General features: G+C 42.4%; 1 protein-coding gene across 3 annotated transcripts in view; it reads right to left on the bottom strand.

Moving 5' to 3' along the window:
• Positions 1–1,924: 1,924 nt before the first annotated feature.
• The window catches only part of LOC106581145 (roundabout homolog 2), a 78,376-nt gene continuing 59,462 nt past the window's right edge, over positions 1,925–20,838 (bottom strand). Inside the window, exons 10-26 of one of the 3 annotated variants that reach the window (XM_014162987.2) lie at positions 19,800–19,881; positions 19,373–19,547; positions 18,078–18,244; positions 17,770–17,891; positions 17,421–17,637; positions 17,020–17,138; positions 16,250–16,433; positions 15,779–15,997; positions 15,331–15,373; positions 15,105–15,211; positions 14,606–14,878; positions 8,735–8,873; positions 7,467–7,846; positions 5,780–5,896; positions 3,584–3,736; positions 3,149–3,288; positions 1,925–2,608 (exon numbers count right to left, since the gene is read on the bottom strand). In XM_014162987.2, coding sequence (XP_014018462.2) covers positions 2,597–2,608; positions 3,149–3,288; positions 3,584–3,736; positions 5,780–5,896; positions 7,467–7,846; positions 8,735–8,873; positions 14,606–14,878; positions 15,105–15,211; positions 15,331–15,373; positions 15,779–15,997; positions 16,250–16,433; positions 17,020–17,138; positions 17,421–17,637; positions 17,770–17,891; positions 18,078–18,244; positions 19,373–19,547; positions 19,800–19,881 — 2,649 coding nt within the window. In that variant the 3' untranslated portion in view covers positions 1,925–2,596. Of the gene's footprint in view, positions 2,609–3,148; positions 3,289–3,583; positions 3,764–5,779; positions 5,897–7,466; positions 7,847–8,734; positions 8,874–14,605; positions 14,879–15,104; positions 15,212–15,330; positions 15,374–15,778; positions 15,998–16,249; positions 16,434–17,019; positions 17,139–17,420; positions 17,638–17,769; positions 17,892–18,077; positions 18,245–19,372; positions 19,548–19,799; positions 19,882–20,838 lie in introns of all 3 variants that reach the window. The other 2 variants (XM_014162986.2, XM_014162985.2) reach the window with 2 other exon arrangements.

The raw sequence follows: 20,838 nt of genomic DNA, 5'->3' as shown, positions 1-20,838 counted from the left end.
GTTCATCTTTATTTTTACTATTTTCTATGTTGTAGAATAATAGTGAAGACATCACAACTATGAAATAACACATATGGAATCATGGAGTAACCCAAAAAGTGTTAAATCAAAATATATTTTACATGATTCCATTTGTTATTTCATAGTTTTGATGTCTTCACTATTATTCTACAATGGAATGAGTAGGTGTCCAAACTTTTGACTGATGCTGTATATCAGATCACATTAAATTCATAATCCCATCATCTGCCATTGATAAACATTGTGGTATTTTATATTCTTACTGTGTGTATGATGCTGAAGTGGATTCATGTTTGACCTTTTCTATATGAATCTTTAGTCAGCAGATCAGTTCTCATATCTCTAATCCCATCATATACAACTGATCAGGGTTGGGGTCAATTCCATTTCAAATCCAGTCAATAAAAAAATTATTGAAAATGGTTCCTCATTGAAAAGCATTGAATAGAATTAGAATTTTAGTCTACCTTCTGAATTGACTGTAATTGAAGTGAAATTGACCAACGCTGCCAGATATAAAAACATCTGTGGATGTTTGTCTATTTCTGTTCCTATACTAATGGGAAATAAACTATAGATTGAAAAACATTCTATACAGAGACATACTGTATGTGAAATGGCCTTTCAGTAGTCTAACTGAGCCATGCTGGGAGAGGAGCACTGAGGGATTGTGATTCATAAAAATACCCTAATCCACAACACAAACAAGCATGCACATTTTTTTTTTTTTTAACAATGCCCCCCCACTGCTTAACTGCTTTGCTCTACATTCTGATGGATTATCCCCAATCTTTGTGGGTCCCTGTGGACATTTGGGAGAGAGAGGAGTATTTTTGGCTCCTGAGTGGTGCAGTTGTCTAAGGCACTGCATCTCAATGAAAGAGGCGTCACTACAGTCCCTGGTTCAAATCCAGGCTGTATCACATCTGGCTGTGATTGGGAGTCCCATAGGGAGGTGCACAATTGGCCCAGCATTGTCCGGGTAGGCCGTCATTGTAAATAAGAATTTGTTCTTAACCGACTTGCCTAGTTAAATAAAAAAATTGCTTATCATACACCGTCTTGCCCAATCCCTAATTACCAACAGTCCCAGAACCCATCATACACACTAAGTAACGGTGTCCAGAAAGAATGTCCCTTTGAAGTCCAGTGACATTCTACTGACTTTAATAAGGCATGGTCTGTTCTTCTCGTGCTATTTTTACCCAATATAAAAGAAACCACCCAATCATCTTCATATATTTCTGCTCCCAGGCGCCTGTGTTCTCAAAAACCCTAAATGTTCTTACATAACAGTATCTCAAGCAGAGGTTTTCAGAACGACTTGAGACAGTATTGAAAGACAACTGCATGGATGTATTATTGATACCAGTGTACCAGTCACTAGAGAGCTCCATGCTGAGCCACAGAACAAAGGAGGTTAATATTGTACAGAGAGGAGCTTTTAGAAACCTGGGAAGAATGTCTCACAGGTGGAACAGCTCACATGCTCCTCTCTCCCAATCTCATCCACAACGCTCCCAGCCAGCCAGTTGATTTAACACACCTCACATATACTGCCCAATGTTCCACACTAAATAAAAACCTCTCCCTCCTCTGGCTACCTTTTAACTGTAGCATATCCCTGCCGGTTACAGTTCACTCTACTGTAGTTGTGGTGGGTTGTCCTCCTCACCAACTTACTATTAACTACTTTCTACTGTCTGGTAGAAAACACAATCTGAAATCTGTCTGGGTTTAGCAGTTAACTATTATATCAAAGTCAGTGCACAGCGGCACAATACAAGGAACCCAGGAAAAAGGGCACATTTTCCTCAAACGTGAATCAATATAGCAGGCATGTACAATAGGACTGATTACCGACACTTGATCGATTCCAGGAAACAGTCTAGGGAAACATGTCTTTAGAGTAACAAATGTTTTATTGGTATTTTTTAACAAATCATTCAACTGATGACAGAACATAACAATTGGTGTTCAACAAGGATATAGGTTCACACATTTTCAGCATCACAACCTAAAAGGACAAGGCTATTTCATCTGGTGTTGATAAGATCGATATGTCTGTTTAGAAGAAGTAGGAGGTTTACGCCACAATGACAGCGAGAGAGAAACTGTAAACACAAACATATGCCCAACTCTCTGATGGTCTTGTTAACAGAGTTTCTGCCTCATATCCTTTCATCACACAAACATCACCAGGGTTTCAGGGTAAACAACAAACAGAAGTACATTCAAAAATCTGTTGTATAATATCTACAGTAATTTTAAGACTTTTTCTATCCTTTTTCTCAAAATACAATATATTATCTTTATCCAAGGTCCTGTTTAAAAAAAGTTGCTAAGATGTCTATATACATCGAGGCACGACATAAAATCACATACAAATTATGAATAATCAAACGATAAAAAACACAAATATGAACCAATATCGAAAAGGCAGGTGGCAAGCCTACATGCTTTCACTTTTGTCTTCAGCTCTTCTTTGATACCATGGCAACAGGCTGGAGTTCAGCAAAACAACCTTTAAAAAAAACCATGGCGGAGAACTTCACATCACATAATCTGCTTCCAGCTATAGGAGGTTCTGAAAGTAAACAAACATACAACACAAATCAGCGATGTGGCTGGTGCCAAAAACTAATCCTGACACTGTAATTTAGCCAAGGCTTAGCCACACAAATGTGAGTATTCCATTTATGGTTGAGCTCTTATAAATCTACTGACCTCCCATATTTGCCTACATCTATGCCATTGTCAAAACATTAATTTGACATGTCCATAATCTATCCTATGCAACATACTATAGATGAAAACACTAGTGTTGATTTGGCATTAATTTTACCAACATGTTGGATAAACTGGACCAGATTAGTATAGAGATTAAAGCAGCAGAGAGCCAGGTGGGTCTTTGGCCAGTGGGTCTCTTGGCTCTCTGTGCCACACCAATCAACACTGATTAAGATCCAAAATTGTCTTGGATTATCACCAAATCCTTGCCTTACATTTACCCACTATAGTACTAGACTTTAGGAGGACAACAACCAACACTGATAACAACTATAGGACTAACATGTCTCTACTGAGCCAGACCAGGTAGTCCTGCTGTCCTTCACACTAGACTCACCTCGTCCCTCCTCTGGGCAACTCCAGGCCCTCTCTGTCCAGTTGAAGCCCGCGAGGAGGCCCCTCCACCAAGGGAACCGTAGCCGGACATCTGACCCCGGGGCAGAAAGCTGGACGGGTAGTACGGGATTACCCCCTCATCTGCAGATGACAATATGCAATACCGCAATCACTCAAAAGTACAGCTGGAATTATATGGGTCAGATTCTAAGTGCTGGACCAGACTAGACCCCCCACCATCTCTGGCCACCTGGGTAGAGGGGATTGTTGCGCGATGTGTGCTTAAACCGATGCACTATTTTAAGTCCACTGAGGATTTGTATGCATATTAATGTAGACGGAGCATTACTAGACCTCAATCACAATATGAGTCTGTGCTTGCCGCTTTTATATTACTGTACGTGTATTTGCATTAATTAGATGGTTTGATGCATACCTTGTGAGCCCCTCATGGCAGGCCCTCTCTTCTGGGGTGAGGAGTAGTCTCCTCTCCTCTGTAGGGCCGGCGAGTTCTCCGCCGACGACGTCTGGCTACAGCCCAGCACATCAACCAGGAGCTGCATGGGGTCATCTGCTGCAGGGGGTGGGGCTGGCGGAGGGGGCAGGTCTGCACAGACTGATTGACAGCTCATGAAAAAAACACTGCCTTCACTCGACCACGCAGGTTGCCTCCTCAAAGCGCTGCTGTCTATCTGTTCACAGTTAAATGTACACTACAGGAATTTGAAGTGGAACTGACAGCATCTTAGCAACATTAAATATTATTAAAATCTATGACATTTAATTATATATTTTTTTTTATACATTTTCTGACAAGTGAAAACTTAGATATGGTAATGTTCATGTTTTCATAAATTCTTAGAATGTTTGGGAATTACGAATACTAAGGTATTTGTCAAAATTCTACAGCAATATAGAGTGGGAAAGCGGCCGTGCGTTTGGACAATTAATAGACACTGCAGTAAATAAATAAATCTGTCTCGTCCAGGACCAGAGTCTACTTAGACTTGTACACCATAGCCAATCAGAGCTACAGTATAGGCCTTTATGCAAACAAGCCATTTGCACACAGGCCTGCCATCATTCACTTTGAACTGGACTGTGTGTTTACAGGCAGTTGTAACTTAGATCATTAGAACGCATTCGCCAAAAAATACACCGGAATGGATTTCTGCAAATATGTCAATACCACTTGGGAGTCCTCTTACATTTGGGAACTTTGCAGTGCTATTGATTAAACCACCATGAAAAGGTAGGCTCTCCTTCAGTTATGCACATCAACAACAAAAAGATCAACTAATGCTAGCCAGAGAAAGATGAGCTAACATCTAACAAAGGAACATTAGATAAACACTAACTTGTTCAAATAACTAGTCGTCAAAATCGCACTGATAAACGATGGGGAATTGTAGCCTACTATTCCTTTGCCACTTGCATGCCTACAATGCATGCTTATCCCAACCATGAACCAAAGCTAACTGGTTAAAGTTAGCTAGCTTGCTACTTCCTGACACAAATGAGAGAACACCTTACTCTGACCATTTTACTCGCCCTAGCAGAGCTGGTTAGGCTGTTTACATGTTGTTATCTAAAGTGTTCGTGACTAACTATTACTTTCTTTGCCTACATTTACTGACACAAGTCATATTCAGCGGATGTTGCGCATTCATAAATTTATCAGTTATTCTGTGTTCTGGCACATTCAGAAGAGAGTGATCTGAAATTGGAGTAGATAGCTAGAGTGAATTTGCAAACCAAGAGATATGCTAAATGTTAAAGTTCTTGCTAGCCAACCAAATTACACCAGCATCTCTAGCTGTGTAGAGCCACCCAAAAACAATATGAGCAGAAAAAGTCAGTCACTCCTCCAATGACATGACATCCTCCTAGCAGCTAGCTAGCGATTTAACTAACCTTAGGATCTGAGTTTTTAGCTTGCTACATAAATAGATACGCTAGCCTATTAGCCACGTTATGACTGACTAGTGATCATTGCCCTTGCTAGTTTGATTGTATTGTCATATCCAGCCTTAGTTACATTCAACCATTTTTGTCCAAAATATTGAGCCATTGAAACTGAAACAGTGCATCCCAAACAGAGGCAGCAAACAATGTACCAGGCCAACTGTGATTTACAACCTGATAGCAATATTTTTTGGACTACCAAGAAACATATTGGTGAATTATATTAATAATGCATTGACCGGCATCAATCTATTCTGCCAACAATGCCTTAGTGTACATCATGGAATGTTGAGGCAAATATAATTTATTTTTAAAACCTCTTAAGTTGTCTTGTAGCATAAACTGGGAATTAGATATTTAATATTGATATTACGATTGTTTGTTTGTTTCATACCTGGAAAGTAGTTAAAACGCTGTCAGTTCCACTTTGTGTGACCAAAATGTAAATGTGCTGTAAGGATGTGGCTTGAATCCCAAAACAGGCGTGTTACTTATGTGCATGTGCTAGCAACACACCACGAAGTTAGAGCCAGTGAGAGCCATTTCTAAGTTCTTGGAAATAATAAGATGGTGTAACTTGTTATTACAAAAGCTGTGTGTGTTGCCTTGTATAAAAGCTTCTACAAAAGAGAAGATAACATAAATGTAGCTGCCCAATATGTCTTACCTGCTTGGTCATGCAGCTCTTGTCGGTGCTGGCACTCCCTGAGGGCTTTCTTCTTGCTTCTGGTTCTGTGGCCCTGTGTAGCGTATGAGGAGTCAGCCGGGAAAGGAGGAGATTGTCCTGACAGAAAATAACAGCGATGTCATCATCAAGAAGACATTCAGAGGGAATAAAAGATAGAGCCATCTCATAATAGATCTGATTTTCATGTACAAATACTTTGTCTTAAGTAACATAATAACATTGAAAAATTCAGGATAATTATGCAGTTATGTATTAGCCTGGTAGCAGATCTGTCTGTGCTTTAGCCAACTCCTCTTGTCCTTTCGTTGTCATGCCAAACACGGACTGTATGTATGGCAACAAATGACAAAGAACGTGGCTAAAGCACATACAGTTCTGTGACCAGGCTGGTCATTTTCAAGAGGCTAGCTACACATATTTTTTTTATTTCACCTTTATTTAACCAGGTAAGCTAGTTACCAACAAGTTCTCATTTAAAACTGCGACCTGGCCAAGATAAAGCAAAGCAACAACACAGAGTTACACATGGAATAACAAGTGTACAGTCAATAACACAATAGAAAAAAAGAGTCTATATACAGTGTGTGCAAATGGCACGAGGAGGTATGGCAATAAATAGGCCATAGTAGCAAAGTAATTACAATTTAGCAGATTAACACTGGAGTGATAGATGAGCAGATGATGGTGTGTAAGTAGTGATACTGGTGTGCAAAAGAGCAGCAAAGTAAATAAAAACAATATGGGGATGAGGTAGGTAGACTGGGTGGGCTATTTACAGATGGACTATGTACAGCTGCAGCGATCGGTTAGCTGCTCAGATAGCTGATGTTTAAAGTTAGTTAAGGAAATGGGCCAAAGGAGGTGTTGGCTTTGGGGATGACCAGTGAGATAAACCTGCTGGAGCGCGTGCTACGGGTGGGTGTTGTTATCGTGACCAGTGAGCTGAGATAAGGCTGAGCTTTACCTAGCATAGACTTATAGATGACCTGGAGCCAGTGGGTCTGGCGACGAATATATAGCGAGGGCCAGCCGACTAGAGCATACAGGTTGCAGTGGTGGGTGGTATAAGGGGCTTTGGTAACAAAACGGAGGGCACTGTGATAGACTGCATCCAATTTGCTGAGTAGAGTATTGGAAGCTATTTTTTAGGTGACATTGCCGAAGTCGAGGATCGGTAGGATAGTCAGTTTTACTAGGGTAAGTTTGGCAGCGTGAGTGAATGAGGCTTTGTTTGCGAAATAGAAAGCCGATTCTAGATTTGATTTTGGATTGGAGATGTTTGATATGAGTCTGGAAGGAGAGTTTACAGTCTAGCCAGACACCTAGGTATTTGTAGTTGTCCACGTATTCTAGGTCAGAACCATCCAGAGTAGTGATGCTAGTCGGGCGGGCGGGTGCGGGCCGCGAACGGTTGAAAAGCATGCATTTGGTTTTGCTAGCGTTTAAGAGCAGTTGGAGGCCACAGAAGGAGTGTTGTATGGCATTGAAGCTCGTTTGGAGGAAGGGCCAGATGTATACAGAATGGTGTCGTCTGCGTAGAGGTGGATCAGGGAATCATAATATAAATAATTATCCTATAACAGATTAGCCTATATTAATAATTATCCTAGAACTATGACAGAGGAACAGGTGTGTAAAGACAGGGGGACAGGTGTGTACAACTAACCTCCTCTGCCACTTCTCTCTGAAGTAAAGCTCTCCCCTGTGAAGGGGTCTCCCCATTGGCTGGTGTGGTATGGCCCGCTGACGTCATAGGCGTCTATATTGGCAAACAGGTTGGGGTTGGAATGGGAGACCTGGGAACTGGACTCGTAGTTGACCCGCAGGTCAAAGTGCTGCAGCGGGGGGCTGTCGTTGGGGTTGGGGGGGCGTGTCTCCTCTTGGGGGGAGGGGGGAAGCGTGGCTGTGGACTGTAGGCTGGAGGTGGTGTCCTGGGCCAGCTTCTCTCTTTTGAAGGAGGGAAGGCTGGGTAAAACCTGCCTGGAGCCATCCATCAGGTAAGTCCTTGCTGGCAGCGGGGGACACCTGTCCTCCTCATCGGAGCTACTGGGAGAGGGAGGAAGAGGAAACATGATTAGTACATGGGGGAAAGCGAGAAAAGACCCTTGGTTTAACAACTAAGAGGACCTGACACATTGAGTGAAAAACACTGCCACTATAAATCTAAGGGGTCTATCTTACACAATACTTGTACTTCATCAAGAAAACTCTTCGAGGCACATTAACAGCCATATCCAGAGACCGTAACAGTAGTTGACAGTGTTACATTTGAAAAGAGGAACCAGCAGCAATGGGTTACAAAACAGAAGACTTCAAATGATGTATGTTGCCGTGACAACGTCAGAGCAGATTTAACATAGAACATGTTATAGAAAAAGGAAAGGGCTAATCAACACTGTCAGAGGATGGCTAATGTCATTACAAAAAAAGACAACAGTCAGAACAGCTAGGTCCCTCCAGTTATGGCCACAATCTCATCTGTCACAATCAGTTAGAGGAAACTGTACACTCCCCCTGATGCAGCCACACTAAGAGTCTCTCCTGAGCCTCCAGACAAGAATGTTTATGACTTCAACTTTAACCGTAGTAAACATCACTAGAGTTTATAATCTGGTTTGAACTGGAGGTCAGGTTCTGGCCCTAACGTCATGAACTCTTGCTATGTAGTTCAGGTAAACTAGCAGGTCAAATAGAGTGCAAGACATACATTCAATCTAAACACAGCCCTCATATGAGGGCGTCAGAGAATTGATAAAAAGGACACATCAGGAAAAATCACAATGAGTTATGGAGAAAGTGTGCAATATGTAGCAACTTCAGCACTACTAGTTCTCTTTCCCTGTACTGCCATTTCCCTCCTGAACACCGGGAGGGAAATGCTAACAAGCTATCCCATGGGAGGGTGTCTACAGGGGATATAGCGCTGGGTGTTACCTGTTCCTCCCCTCATCCTGAGCTCTCTTGGTGTAACCACGTCCTTTATTAGCAGGCAGTGGTAGAGACAGAACGTCCTCCCAGTTGAGTGGTGCAGGCTTAAATGGAGGACACACTGACCTCTGCTTCACCAGCTTGGCTACAGTACAGAGAGAAAGCAGACAACCCACACACTTAGTTAAATCAAGCTGAAGAGAACATTGGTATATATATATATATATATATATATATATATATATATATATATATATATATATATATATATATATATATATATATATATATATACATACACACACTTGAAGTCGGAAGTTTACATACACTTATGTTGGAGTCATTAAAACTCATTTTTCAACCACTCCACAAATTACGTTTTTTATCCGGCCGTGCGAAACACTGCCCCCTAGCTGTTGGGGCTAGGGGGCAGTGTTTGCACAGCCGGATAAAAAAAACGTACCCGATTTAATCTGGTTACTACTCTTGCCCAGAAACGAGAATATGCATATAATTAGTAGATTTGGATAGAAAACACTCTAAAGTTTCTAAAACTGTTTGAATGGTATCTGTGAGTATAACAGAACTCATATGGCAGGCCAAAACCTGAGAAGATTCCATACAGGAAGTGCCCTGTCTGACAATTTGTTCTACTTCTAGGGCATCTCTATCAAAAATACAGCATCTCTGCTGTAACATGACATTTTCTGAGGCTTCCATTGGCTCTCAGAAGGCGCCAGAAAGTGGAATGACGTCTCTGGGCGAAAAAAAAGCAGGAGTTTGTGAGTGGTCAGGCTGAGAACAATGACACTGCAGTGCGCGTCCATGAGAGGACTCCATGATTTTCTTTCAGTCTATGAATGAATATAACGTCGCCCGGTTGGAATATTATCGCCATTTTACGAGAAAATCGCATAAAAATGTATTTTAAACAGCGTTTGACATGCTTCGAAGTAATGCATCACCCTTCGGATAGGGACCTCAACGCACGAACAAAACGGAGCTATTTCGATATAACTATGGATTATTTCGAACCAAAACAACATTTGTTGTTGAAGTAGAAGTCCTGGGAGTGCATTCTGACGAAGAACAGCAAAGGTAATCCAATTTTTCTTATAGTGAATCTGAGTTTGGTGAGGGCCAAACTTGGTGGGTGTCAAATTAGCTAGCCGCGATATCTACTCAGAATATTGCAAAATGTGCTTTCGCCAAAAAGCTATTTTAAAATCTGACACCGCGATTGCATAAAGGAGTTCTGTATCTATAATTCTTAAAATAATGGTTATGTATTTTGTGAACGTTAATCGTGAGTAATTAAGTAAATTCACCGGAAGTTTGCGGTGGGTATGCTAGTTCTGAACATCACATGCTAATGTAAAAAGATGGTTTTTGATATACATATGAACTTGATTGAACAAAACATGCATGTATTGTATAACATAATGTCCTAGGAGTGTCATCTGATGAAGATCCTCAAAGGTTAGTGCTGCATTTAGCTGTGGTTTTCGTTTTTGTGACATATATGCATGCTTTGAAAATGGCTGTGTGATTATTTTTGGCAGGGTACTCTCCTGACATAATCTAATGTTTTGCTTTCGCTGTAAAGCCTTTTTGAGATCGGACAGTGTGGTTAGATTAACGAGTCTTGTCTTTAAAATGGTGTAAAATAGTCATATGTTTGAGAAATTGAAGTTATAGCATTTATGAGGTATTTGTATTTCGTGCCACGCAATTCCACTGGCTGTTGACTAGGGTGGGACGCTTGCCAGGGAGGTTAACAAACTATAGTTTTGGCAAGTCGGTTAGGACATCTACTTTGTGCATGACACGTAATTTTTCCAACAATTGTTTACAGACAGATTATTTCACTGTATCACAATTCCAGTGGGTCAGAAGTTTACATACACTAAGTTGACTGTGCCTTTAAACAGTTTGGAAAATTCCAGGTGATGATGTCATGGCTTTAGAAGCTTCTGATTGGCCAATTGACATAATTTGAGTCAATTGGAGGTGTACCTGTGGATGCATTTAAAGGACAACCTTCAAACTCAGTGCCTCTTTGCTTGACACCATGGGAAAATCAAAAGAAAATCAGCCATGACCTCACGAAAAAAAAAAGAATTGTAGACCTCCACAAGTCTGGCTCATCCTTGGGAGCAATTTCCAAATGCCTGAAGGTACAACGTTCATCTGTACAAACAATAGTACGCAAGTATAAACACTGTGGGACCACGCAGCTGTCAAACCGCTGAGGAAGGAGACGCGTAAAACGAGTCCTATATCGACATAACCTGAAAGGCCGCTCAGCAAGGAAGAAGCCACTGCTTCAAAACCGCCATAAAAAAGCCAGACTACAGTTTACAACTGCACATGGGGCCAAAGATCGTACTTTTTGGAGAAATGTCCTCTGGTCTGATGAAACAAAAATAGAACTGTTTGGCCATAATGACCATTGTTATGTTTGGAGGAAAAAGGGGGAGGCTTGCAAGCCAAAGAACACCATCCCAACCGTGAAGCACAGGGGTGGCAGCATCATGTTGTGGGGGTGCTTTGCTACAGGAGGGACTGCTGCACTTCACAAAATAGATGGCATCATGAGGGAGGTAAATTATGTGGATATATATTGAAGCAAAATCTCAAGACATCATTCAGAAAGTTAATCTTGGTCGCAAATGGATCTTCCAAATGAACAATGACCCCAAGCACACTTCCAAAGTTGTGGCAAAATGGCTTAAGGACAACAAAGTCAAGGTATTGGAGTGGCCATCACAAAGCCCTGACCTCAATCATATAGAAAATTTGTGGGCAGGACTGAAAAAGCGTGAGCGAGCAAGGAGGCCTACAAACCTGACTCAGTTACACTAGCTCTGTCAGGAGGAATGGGCCAAAATTCACCCAACTTATTATGGGAAGCTTGTGGAAGGCTACCCAAAACGTTTGACCCAAGTTAAACAATTTAAAGGCAATGCTACCAAATACTAATTCAGTTTATGTAAACTTCTGAACCACTGGGAATGTGATGAAAGAAATAAAAGCTGAAATAAATCATTCTCTCTACTATAATTCTGACATTTCACATTCTTAAAATAAAGTGGTGATCCTAACTCACCTAAAACAGGTCATTTTACTAGGATTAAATGTGAGGAATTGTGAAAAACTGAGTTTAAATGTATTTGGATAAGGTGTATGTAAACTTCCGACTTCAACTGTATATACACATACAACCGTTCAAAAGTTTGGGGTCACTTAGAAATGTCCTTGTTTTTGAAAGAAAAGCACATTTTTGTCCATTAAAATAACATCAAATTTATCAGAAATACAGTGTTGACATTGTTAATGTTGTAAATGACTATTGTAGCTGGAAAGCCTGCCTAGAAGCCCAGCATCCTGGAGTCGTCTCTTCACTGTTGACGTTGAGACTGGTGTTCTGGGGGTACTATTTAATGAAGCTAGCAGTTGAGGACTTGAGGCGTCGGTTTCTCAAAACTACACTCTAATGTACTTGTCCTCTTGCGCACCCGGGCCTCCCACTCCTCTTTCTATTCTGGTTAGAGCCAGTTTGCGCTGTTCTGGGAAGGGAGTCGTACACAAGACTGTACAAGATCTTCAATTTCTCGGACAGAATAGCCTTCATTTCTTAGAACAAGAAAAGACTAACAAGTTTCAGAAGAAAGTTCTTTGTTTCTGGCAATTTTTTGCCTGTAATCGAACCCACAATTGCTGATGCTCCAGATACTCAACTAGTCTAAAGGCCAGTTTTATTGCTTCTTTAATCAGAACAACAGTTTTCAGCTGTGCTGACATAATTGCAAAAGGGTTTTCTAATGATCAATTAGTCTTTTAAAATGATAAACTTGGATTAGCTAACACAACGTGCCATTGGAACACAGGAGTGATGGTTGCTGATAATGGGCCTCTGTTCGCCTATGTAGATATTCCATTAAAATTCATCCGTTTCCAGCTACAATAGTCATTTACAACATTAACAATGTCTACACTGTATTTCTGATCAATTTGATGTTATTTTTTTTTTTAAAACAAGAACATTTCTAAGTGACCCCATACTTTTGAATGGTAGTGTACATACACACACTAGTTTTTGGTTACTACATAATTCCATGTGTGTTATTTCATAGTTTTCATTTCATACAATGTAGAATAGTTAATGAGGGTGTTTGTGTGTAGACATCAAATCTATGAAATAACATACACACACACACTTTTTTGGTTACTACATGATTCAATGTGTTATTTCATAGTTTTGATGTCTACACAAACACACACACCCTCATCAACTATGTAACAAAGTTAGCTACAGTACCAATCAAAAGTTTGGACACACCCACTCAAGCGGTTTTCTTTATTTTGACTATTTTCTACATCGTAGAATAATAGTGAAGACATCAAAACTATGAAATAACATCATGTAGTAACCAAAAAAGTCTTAGACAAATCAAAATATATTTTAGAGTCTTCAAAGTAGCCACCAATTGCCTTGATTACAGGTTTGCACACTCTTGGCATTCTCTCAACCAGCTTCATGAGGTAGTCACCTGGAATACATTTCAATTATCAGGTGTGCCTTGTTATACATTTATTTGTGAAATATATATTTCCTTCTTAATGTGTTTAAGCCAATCAGTTGTGTTGTGACAAGGTGGAGGGGGGGGGGGGCAAAGAGAAACGACAGTATGCAAAGACAAACGACAGTTCATCATTACTTTCAGGTCAGTCAATCGGGAAGATTTCCAGTCTCAAAAACCATCAAGTGCTATGATGAAACTGGCTCTCATGAGGACCGCCACAGGAAAGGAAGATCCAGAGTTACCTCTGCTGTGGAGGATAAGTTCATTAGAGTTACCAGCCTCAGAAATTTCAGCCCAAATAAATGCTTCAAAGTTCAAATAACAGACACACCTCAACATCAACTGTTCAGAGGAGACACAGAGTAGGTGAACGGATGATCTCCGCATGTGCGGTTCCCACCGTGAAGCATGGAGGAGGAGGTGTGATGGTGTGGGGGTGCTTTGCTGGTGACACTGTCAGTGATTTATTTAGAATTCAAGGTACACTTAACCAGCATGGCTGCCATAGCATTCTGCAGCGATACGCCATCCTATCTGTTTTGCGCTTAGTGGGACTATCATATGTTTTTCAACAGGACAATGACCTAGAAGGAGAGTGATGGAGTGCTGCATCAGATGACCTGGCCTCAACAATCACCCGACCACAACCCATTTTTTTATTGAACCTTTAACTACGCAAGTCTGTTAAGAACAAATTCTTATTTACATTGACGACCTATACCGGTCAAACCCGGACGACATTGGGCCAATTGTGCGCCGCCCTATGGAAATCCAGTCACGGCCGGTTGTGATAAAGCCTGGAATCGAACCAGGGTGTCTGCAGTGACACCTCTAGCACTGAGATGCAGTGCCTTAGACTGCTGCGTCACTCAGGAGCCCAGTACAATTGAGATGGTTTGGGATGAGTTGGGGCCACAGAGTGAAGAAAAAGCAGCCAACAAGTGCTCAGCATATGTGGGAACTCCTTCAAGACTGTTGGAAAAGCATTCCAGGTGAAGCTGGTTGAGAGAATGCCAAGAGTGTGCAAAGCTGTCATCAAGGCAAGGCATTTGAAGACTTAAATATTTTGATTTGTTTAACACTTGTTTGGTTACTACATGATTCCATATGTATTATTTCATAGTTTCTATGTCTTCACTATTACTCTACAATGTAGAAACAGTAAAAAGAAAGAAAAACCCTGGAATGAGTAGGTGTGTCCAAACTTTTGACTGGTACTGTATATCCTCACCACTTAACATTCCTTGAGCCCTTAACTACAGTACATGAGAAGTGTAATAGGTGCCTGTACCATTGCTTATCTTGGCGTACTCTACAGACTGTCCAGACTGGATGGTCCACTGGTCCAGGTCTTGCACCAGACTGAAGAGGCCCGAGTTGGAGAGGACGGGGGTACTGGCATAGGAGTCAGGGCCCTGGGTGCAGGGGGTGTTGGAGTATGTGTTGTAGTAGGCTAAACCCTGCAAGTCCTCAGCAGCAGCTGTATTGATGGTGCTGTAGATGGGACTGTCAGTTGACACTGAGCTGTATTTCTCAGACTGGCTCAGGTAATTGGAGATGGCAACTGCAGAGAGAAATAGAAAGTCATTAAAACATTTAAAAAGTCAAAACGCATTTCCTTGAATGAACCACTTGATCTTCCCTCTGCAATTTCCTGGTCAATCACAAAAGCTCAAATAGGTTCCATCATTTGAGCAGTAAAGGCAGCGTATTACTATTCATTTTGCTTCTATTCAAACTACTGCATTTTATCCCATCCCAAGTTGCAAGACGTGACTGTGGGCTCTCACCGTTGTAGTATCTGTCTGTAGAGTCCAGTTTGCCAGAGCAACAGTTGACTGAGTCTTTTCCATTCTGGGCAACGTTCCCCATGTTAGAGCCCAGCATCCCTGGTCTACTGTAGACAGATGGAGAAAACTAAAGGTCAGATATTACTGTAAGTCTGTGCTGTTTGTAATAAAAAAATGAGTCCACTCATGTTTACATTGATTCTCTGAGTAAAACCAAGATCTCTACCTTCCGTTGCTGAGACCAGATCCTTCACTGTGAGCAAATCCAACTGCAGGAAAAAACAACAAAAGCAATGGCTGCAATTAAAATATATCTCTTTATTATGCAGTGGCTTTCATCTAGTGCTGTTTGCCAAACAAATTCAGATAATATGCCGTATACTCAAGGGCACAAAACAGTGTGTTCCACTTGTGATTCAGGCATGCCATTTTTTTGTTGTCATTTCATTAAGGCCATGCTTCTGAGTCTGACCTAGATATGCTTTTTAGTGTATCACAGCAACACTAGGATTCAGAACCCACAGATTACAACAAGTCACAGTTTAAGACACTCAGATACCCAGACTTGGCAACTGTGATGGTGACAGGATTGGAACAGATTAGTATTGTAATGCTAATGGTATTGTTTGTATGCTATGTGAATACAGTGTCGGGTTGAGGATGTTACAGTATACCTGCAGGTGTGTAGGCGAATGAGGTGGTGTAGTGTCCCAGCTCCTTCTTCCTGCGGTGGCGACAGTACAGCCAACCACTGAAGCCCATGAGCGCCAGCCACGGAGCCACACCCAACCCAGCGATGAACGCTGGTTGGCAGACCACACCCGTAATCTGCTCTGATAGACTGAGGCTGCTGTCTTTCTGCAGAGGGTCTAAAGGCATGTCCAGTGACAGGGCTGAAAGATAGAGAGTCCAGGTTATCAGTCTGGCAAAGTAATTTCCAATATGGCTTCCTGTATAAATAGACAACTAACTAACCCCATTGGTTTTCTAGCTAAAGGGTTGAAATACAGTATACCAGTTACAAACAATTCAGAAATCTCAAGCCTCGTCTTTAGTCATCTCCCATTACTGACTGAGGACCAAGTTGACAGGCTGTTAATGTTGCATCTAAGGAAGGGTCTATTCTAGTGGTAAAGCTGACTCACTGAGGACCAGGTCTATAGGTGGGCTGTGTTCACCAACTCCCAAGATGGTGACTGCAGCCACCATCACATTGTACTGGAGGTCTGGTAGCAGCCCAGTCAGTAGGATGGACAATACTGCTCCATCCACTGTTCTGTTGATATGGCTCTCTGTCTTCATCTCAGAGTCTCTTCCCAGGCACCAGACCTGACAGACAAACAAGCGTGATACTAAGTGGTGGAGGGACAGAAATGACCTACAACATTTAAAAACACTAGAAGCATCAAGTCGATCATGTTGCCAAGAGGACAACTGAACCAGAAGTGGAGATATTTTGTTGTTGTAAGCCAGCTCGACATGGGGATACGATAGGCTTTAAAACACCTTTCCAGAAAAGTCTGAGATTTTTTGGGGGGGACTGAAAATCTAAATTTAGAGGAGATCCAATCAACAAGATGAGGACAAGTGATTTAAATCTGAGGACTAAATTAGGTAAATTGTGTATTTGTATTCTACAGAAGTGTTGCTGTTAACAGATACTAAGCAGGGAGCAATTTGCAATGTTTAATTAAAACCACTAGCACAGCATGATTTGGCAACATGGATAAAACCGACTGCTTAAAATCAGCACATTGCTGATTCAAACAAATATTACATTTTTGTCTTTCCCACGAACAGCTGTAGTGACTAATTAACTGCCCACTTTTCACTATATTAACATCAAACAGTAGTCTAGAGTAGCACTTTCCTCCAGCCAGGTACAGCTTCAACAGTCTCCATGCTGTAATCTCACCTTGTACTCCAGGACTGTACCACTCTGAACGTCAGAGGAGGGAGGCTCCCAGGAGACACGGATGCTGGAGCTGTTGCTGAGCTGGACCACTGATACAGCCTGCGGGGGAGCACTCAACACTGGAAGGATGTGAATATGGAAAACTGTTAGTTAACAAGACCCAGAGGATCAAGAAGAGACTTTGGTCAATAAAATTGATTTTCCTATACGCATGTGCTGTGGTGTTCTAGAGTAGCATATAACAGCATTGATTAGTCATTTTAGAAGAAAAAATAAATACAGCTTTACTAAATTCGAAGGAAAATGGTTTCTTACTGCCCTTGCAGCTACAATAAAGAAGTCTGTAGGCATAGTACACTACTTCAGAGAGGGACGCTCCTGCATCCCGCTGTGTGTCTTACCCTCCTTGGGGGTGCGTAGCAGCACCAGGGGGCTGTCCAGTCCCTGCAGCTCGTTGAAGTAGGGAAGGACCTTCACCTCATACTCTGTGTCCGTGCGCAGGTCTGATAGGACAGTGCTAAGCTCAGGCCCCGCCTTCACGTCCTGGACCAACCAGACGCTGCCAGTGGAGCGGTACAGCAGCCTGTAGCCCTGCACATACTGAGACTGATGCGCCACCTGACCAATGACAGAACACAGGAGGAGGGAGATAGAGGTGGGTATTGATCTATTCCAAGATATTGTAAAGTATGTAGCACAGTATAAAGTAGCATATTGTTTCTCCAGATTAGAATTATCAGTTTTACTCACAGTCCAGGAGACCTGGGCACTGGTGGGTGATAGGACCACAGGCTTCTGCAGGTAGACAGACACCTCCCCTAGTTCTCTCTGCACCTGTCTGTGGTCCACCCCCTGCTCTGTAGGACTCCCATCTACAACAACACAGAGAGAACTGCACTCAGAAGAGCCTGACATCATACCACATTGCATTGAGAACAGCCTGATGTCATACCACACTGCACTCAAAACAGCCTAACATCACGTAACACTTTACTACGAAACAGTTCAAGTGATTGAGTGATTATGCACATTATATGCTGTTCTGTGCCCATACTGACCCTGTGTCCTGATGGGTTCAGAGATGGGGCTGGGGTCACTCAGACCGTAGGAGTTGACCGCTCGGACGATGAACAGGTAGACAGTGTTTGGGTACAGGCCAATGACCGTGTGCTTCTCCTGTCTCACGTAGTCAGCTACCGTCTGCCACACACTGCCAACGGATTGGCTGGAAAAGAACATTAATCAATTACAGGTTGAATACTGGTAGGATTGTCTGGCCTTGTCCTTATCATGATAAGGACTCGGCTAGCCGAACGAGTGGGCTAACATACTCCCTTAAAAGACCTTGAAAAACGACAAAAAAGTGACAATAGTACTGTTTGACAATTTTGAGACGCCATAGCCAGTATACACTTCCTCAAAATAGTCCGAATTAATCTACGATAACGCAAGAAATCTGTCATTCATTTTCAAGGGGTGTAGACTTTGGCTCGAAATTTCAGCTTGCTGAAAGAAAAATTATGTGTTCAAACAGGCGAAAAAAAACCTTACCGAAGTCCAAAACGAACAAACTCTTCCGAATTCTGACCTTCTCCTTAACTAGGTGTCATAGAAGACCTGCGTGGCAATCTGCCCTCTACTGTACTCCAACCCCCTTCAAGCATCCCTCTCCTCCACCCTCTCCACTCTTCTTCCATTAAGCCCTGTTCGCCAGTCCTAGGAGGGTTAGCGGAGGGATAATGGGATATGTTTCCATCCAGCAGCTAGCTCTATTTAAAGACTGTGCTCTGTTAGATGAAGTTTGAGGAAAGCAGCTAACAGCTACCCATGGGAATGACTCCTCTCAAACTGTGCTGTCAGTCTCAGTGCCAATCAACAGGCAGCCTGTTGGCCTGTCTGTGTCTGGCTCTGCCTGTCCTGAGCCTCTGACCTCTCTGCCTGTGATGAGAGCTCTCTGGCTGGTCTGCCCTTCCATAGCCCCAGGTCAGTGCCGTCCAGGACCATGGGGAAAATGCTGCTTTTTTCCCCTTTATGCAACTGATTCTATGATTCTCTGCTCCAGAACGCGTTATGCTTTTATTAAATCTGCCACGGCTCGGTTTCCCTTCATGTCGTTATTTCCTCTCCCTGTAGCACATGTATGAATGGCTTAGTTAAACCAAATGGACATTTTCTGTATGTGAATACAATACACATCAAGAACACAACTGATACAGCAACAGACCTAGAAAGCATTGAAATAGAAATCCTCTATTTATATGGTGCCCTGCAGGGCCATGTATTAAGAGAGGTTGGGCAATGCGGTTAACAAATATATGGCTCTGGTACCCAGTCCTTGCATGTCATACAGTACCTAAAGGCCTCGATGATGTAGGAGGTCACAGCGGCCCCACCCTCGTGGGGGTTGGACTGCCAGGTGAGGGTGACTGTGCCCTTGGTCACCTCCGTCACCACAGGCTTCTGGGGCGGGCCTGGCAGCTGGATGGACTCTGACACCCGGGGAACTGATGACCCAGGGGCTCCATCCTCTGGGACACAAACAGGGATCCGGCATGAGATAACATGAGACACAGTGGTGGGGTGTGATAATGGTACCGGGATATAGTATGAGTTTGACTGTTTATTTTTCAAGTCTGTTGATATTCACACACAGTAGTGGTGAATACTGTAGCTAAAGCAGGAAAGTAGGTTTCCATAAGATGTAATGTATCATTTGAAACCAGTGGTGTTTGGTTTTGTGAGGCGCTGAGAGAATTGTGTGTGTGTGTGTGTGTGTTTACCTCTCATGGTGAGTGTCCCACTCCAGCTTGACTCGCCCGTGGCGCTGGACACCACACAAGTGTACATTCCCGAGTCCATATCCTAGCAACAGATGTGCATTTTAGCTCCCTTACACGAGGAGAGGGGACCCAAAACATTGGAACCATGGTGCTTTAGATACTGTGTTTGCTAATCCAAGTGGAGCCAATCCCAGTGGATCTCATCTTTTTACTTATTAATAGCTTTTTTGTTCACTGCTTTGCTGCCTGAGACTCACTTTTAGAAGTTTAATGGTAAAAGCTTTTATGACATGCCACTTTGCCACAAAGCAGACATCACTCAGCCACAGCAGCACTAGGAGTCCTGAGTGAACAGTAGTCTACATGGGCTTCATCTCCCCATGTACATGGTCTAGCTCACAGGTGTAAAACACATTCCACAGAGGTCTGAGTGACTTCAGGTTATCGCTCCTTCCTTGTACTTGATTCATGAATTAAGCTCAATTATAAGTAAGGAACTCCTCACCTTGTTGTCTAGAGCTTAATTGAAAGGAAAAACATAAAACCAGCAGACACTAGGCCCTCCATGGAATGAGTTTGACACCCCTGGTCTACCTGCTCTCCTTTTCCACAGTACTGTATACATGGCCACATGCTTCACTGGCCTAATGGTGTTACCAACACTGGGCTGACAGAGTGCCAGTCTACTGTAACCAACATAAATTCATGTTAGATTTCACCTCTGGTTGGTGGACTGGTAGTATGTGGACAGATGAACTGTGTGAGAGTTTAACCACTGCTGAAATATTGAAGACTAGGAGGTGCATCGCTAGGCTAAATATTTTTAGTCCCTCTTTCTCCCTCTAGAACTAGTCCTCTCCCTCCCTCTTGATGCCAAGCTAATGCATATTTTCTGTTCCATTGAGCGCAGTGGCATGGCATATTTCCCCCACCTCATTGATGCATTGGACTTTGTGTTAATGCTCCAAGTTTGCTGAGCACAAATGCTGAGCATGACACAGTGATATAGATATAGATAGATATGAATATATGAGATAGA

Source organism: Salmo salar, chromosome ssa20 (genome assembly GCF_905237065.1).
Source record: "Salmo salar chromosome ssa20, Ssal_v3.1, whole genome shotgun sequence".
Classification (NCBI taxonomy): domain Eukaryota; kingdom Metazoa; phylum Chordata; class Actinopteri; order Salmoniformes; family Salmonidae; genus Salmo; species Salmo salar.
Note: the sequence above shows the minus strand (reverse complement) of the source record. Positions and strands in the feature narration are given on the sequence as shown.